This window comes from Meleagris gallopavo, unplaced genomic scaffold, assembly GCF_000146605.3.
Source record: "Meleagris gallopavo isolate NT-WF06-2002-E0010 breed Aviagen turkey brand Nicholas breeding stock unplaced genomic scaffold, Turkey_5.1 ChrUn_random_7180001955365, whole genome shotgun sequence".
NCBI classification, from domain to species: domain Eukaryota; kingdom Metazoa; phylum Chordata; class Aves; order Galliformes; family Phasianidae; genus Meleagris; species Meleagris gallopavo.
Window position 1 is genome coordinate 1 of NW_011216165.1, and position 1,570 is coordinate 1,570.

Here is a 1,570-nt window from a genome sequence, read left to right on the forward strand (position 1 = left end):
TGCCCTGGTGGCAGCGAGCCAAAGCAGATGCTATGAGGCTGCTTTTTGTCACCTCTGCCTGCTTTGGAGCCCCATGTCTCCTTCCCGGCATGTCTGGAGGGCTACTGCACGTACTAGTGCAGCTTTCTCATGTTGTGCTGAACTGCCTTTTCTGCATTTCTTTTTGATCATTTTGTTATTCAGCTCTCCCAAAAGATTAGGGCAGAGACAGACAATGTAGAACGCTTCCGGGCCTTGTTGTCCCACCAACTTTGCCCCTGGTTTGCTTGATGAAGTCTCTCTTTCCCAGATGACTGCATGCAGGTGCATAGGGGCTGCTCTTTGCTTCTGTCCCCAAGGGCAGTGCTCAGACGCTCACTGGCTGCACTTCTGCAGTCACCTTGCAGAGCTAGGCGTGAAGGTGCTGCTGGTAGTGCTCTTAATGTCTTGTGCTTTTGGGGAACTTCTGGTGGACGCTTGGACAATCCAACAGGCTGTTGTTTCTTCTGCTCCCACCAACATATAGCCGCATCTATTCGCATGATGTTCTCATGTGTGACTGCCCCAGCATGAAGCTCATAAGCTCTTCTCCTTTCCTTGGCACTGCCCATATCAGTGCTGTGCTGTGCACCACAGACACACTTGCAGTTCTCTTCTTTGTCAGAAGTCCCAACACCAACATCTCTGCGGATTGGAGCTGATCTTCTTGTTGTCACTCCCGCAGCCTCTGTGTAGCTGCTATGCAGTGCTGGTGAATTCACTGCCCACTCTGGAGGGGGCACCAGATCAGGTCTCTGAGGCAGCCGTCCATCTGGGAGGAGGATGTTCTCATGTAAAACGCAGTCCTCTGCTGGTGATCGCCAGCAGGAAAAGCAGTACTTGGTGGTACCCCCTACTGCTCTGCTGGATGCCTTGCCACCTTGATTCTTCGTCTGGGCAAGTTTTGTTTCCCGCCAGAAGTAGCCCACACCACGCAGCAGAAAAGAGCGCAACCAGCTCTGCTGTGTTCCGGAATCTGTGTGGGCCATGTCAGTCTGCACATGTCTAGTGGCACAGATGGGGACCTCTGTCGAGGCTCCTTGGTGCACATTAAGGGAGTCCTTGTTTCTGCTGGTAGAGGTCCAGGAACTGTGGGAGCTGCAACAGGACAAAGTGCCCCGTTCCACCAGCTCTGCCATGTCCCTCCAAGCTGCCTCCCAGAAGTCAGGACCCGGAACAGCCGCGTCATCAGGCAGTGCCGATAGCACCAGCCACTGCAGCTTCTGGTCAGCTTTGCTGCAGCGGTTACAGCTGGGGCAGCAGCACGATGGCTGACCTGTCTGTCTGTCGGCACCTGCAAAACAGAGAGAGGACCTGAGCCACAGCAGGACGGAGCACCAGGGACTCCCTTTGTCCCAGCCAGCCGACCTTCAGCATGCCAGATCCTGATCCAGGGTTGGGCTCCTCTAATCGGCCCATCCCTGCCTAGCATGCATCAGGGCAAGCCTGGGATTTGGGGCTGCCTCGCAGAAGACTCACCTGACTGCGGTGCTGAGGCTCCTTGCTGCTCCACGCTCGGGGCACTGGGGGAGCTGCAGCAGGGCAGGCTGCC

At 55.8% G+C, this 1,570-nt stretch overlaps 1 protein-coding gene across 1 annotated transcript; it reads right to left on the reverse strand.

Annotated features, from left to right (window-relative positions):
• Positions 1–9: 9 nt before the first annotated feature.
• Positions 10–1,564, reverse strand: LOC109365112. Its single transcript, XM_019611754.1, has 2 exons — positions 1,498–1,564; positions 10–1,312 (listed from the first exon to the last, which is right to left on the reverse strand). The coding sequence occupies exon 2, from the start codon at positions 1,155–1,157 to the stop codon at positions 180–182; it is 978 nt and encodes a 325-aa protein (XP_019467299.1). The 5' UTR covers positions 1,158–1,312; positions 1,498–1,564; the 3' UTR covers positions 10–179.
• Positions 1,565–1,570: the final 6 nt, after the last annotated feature.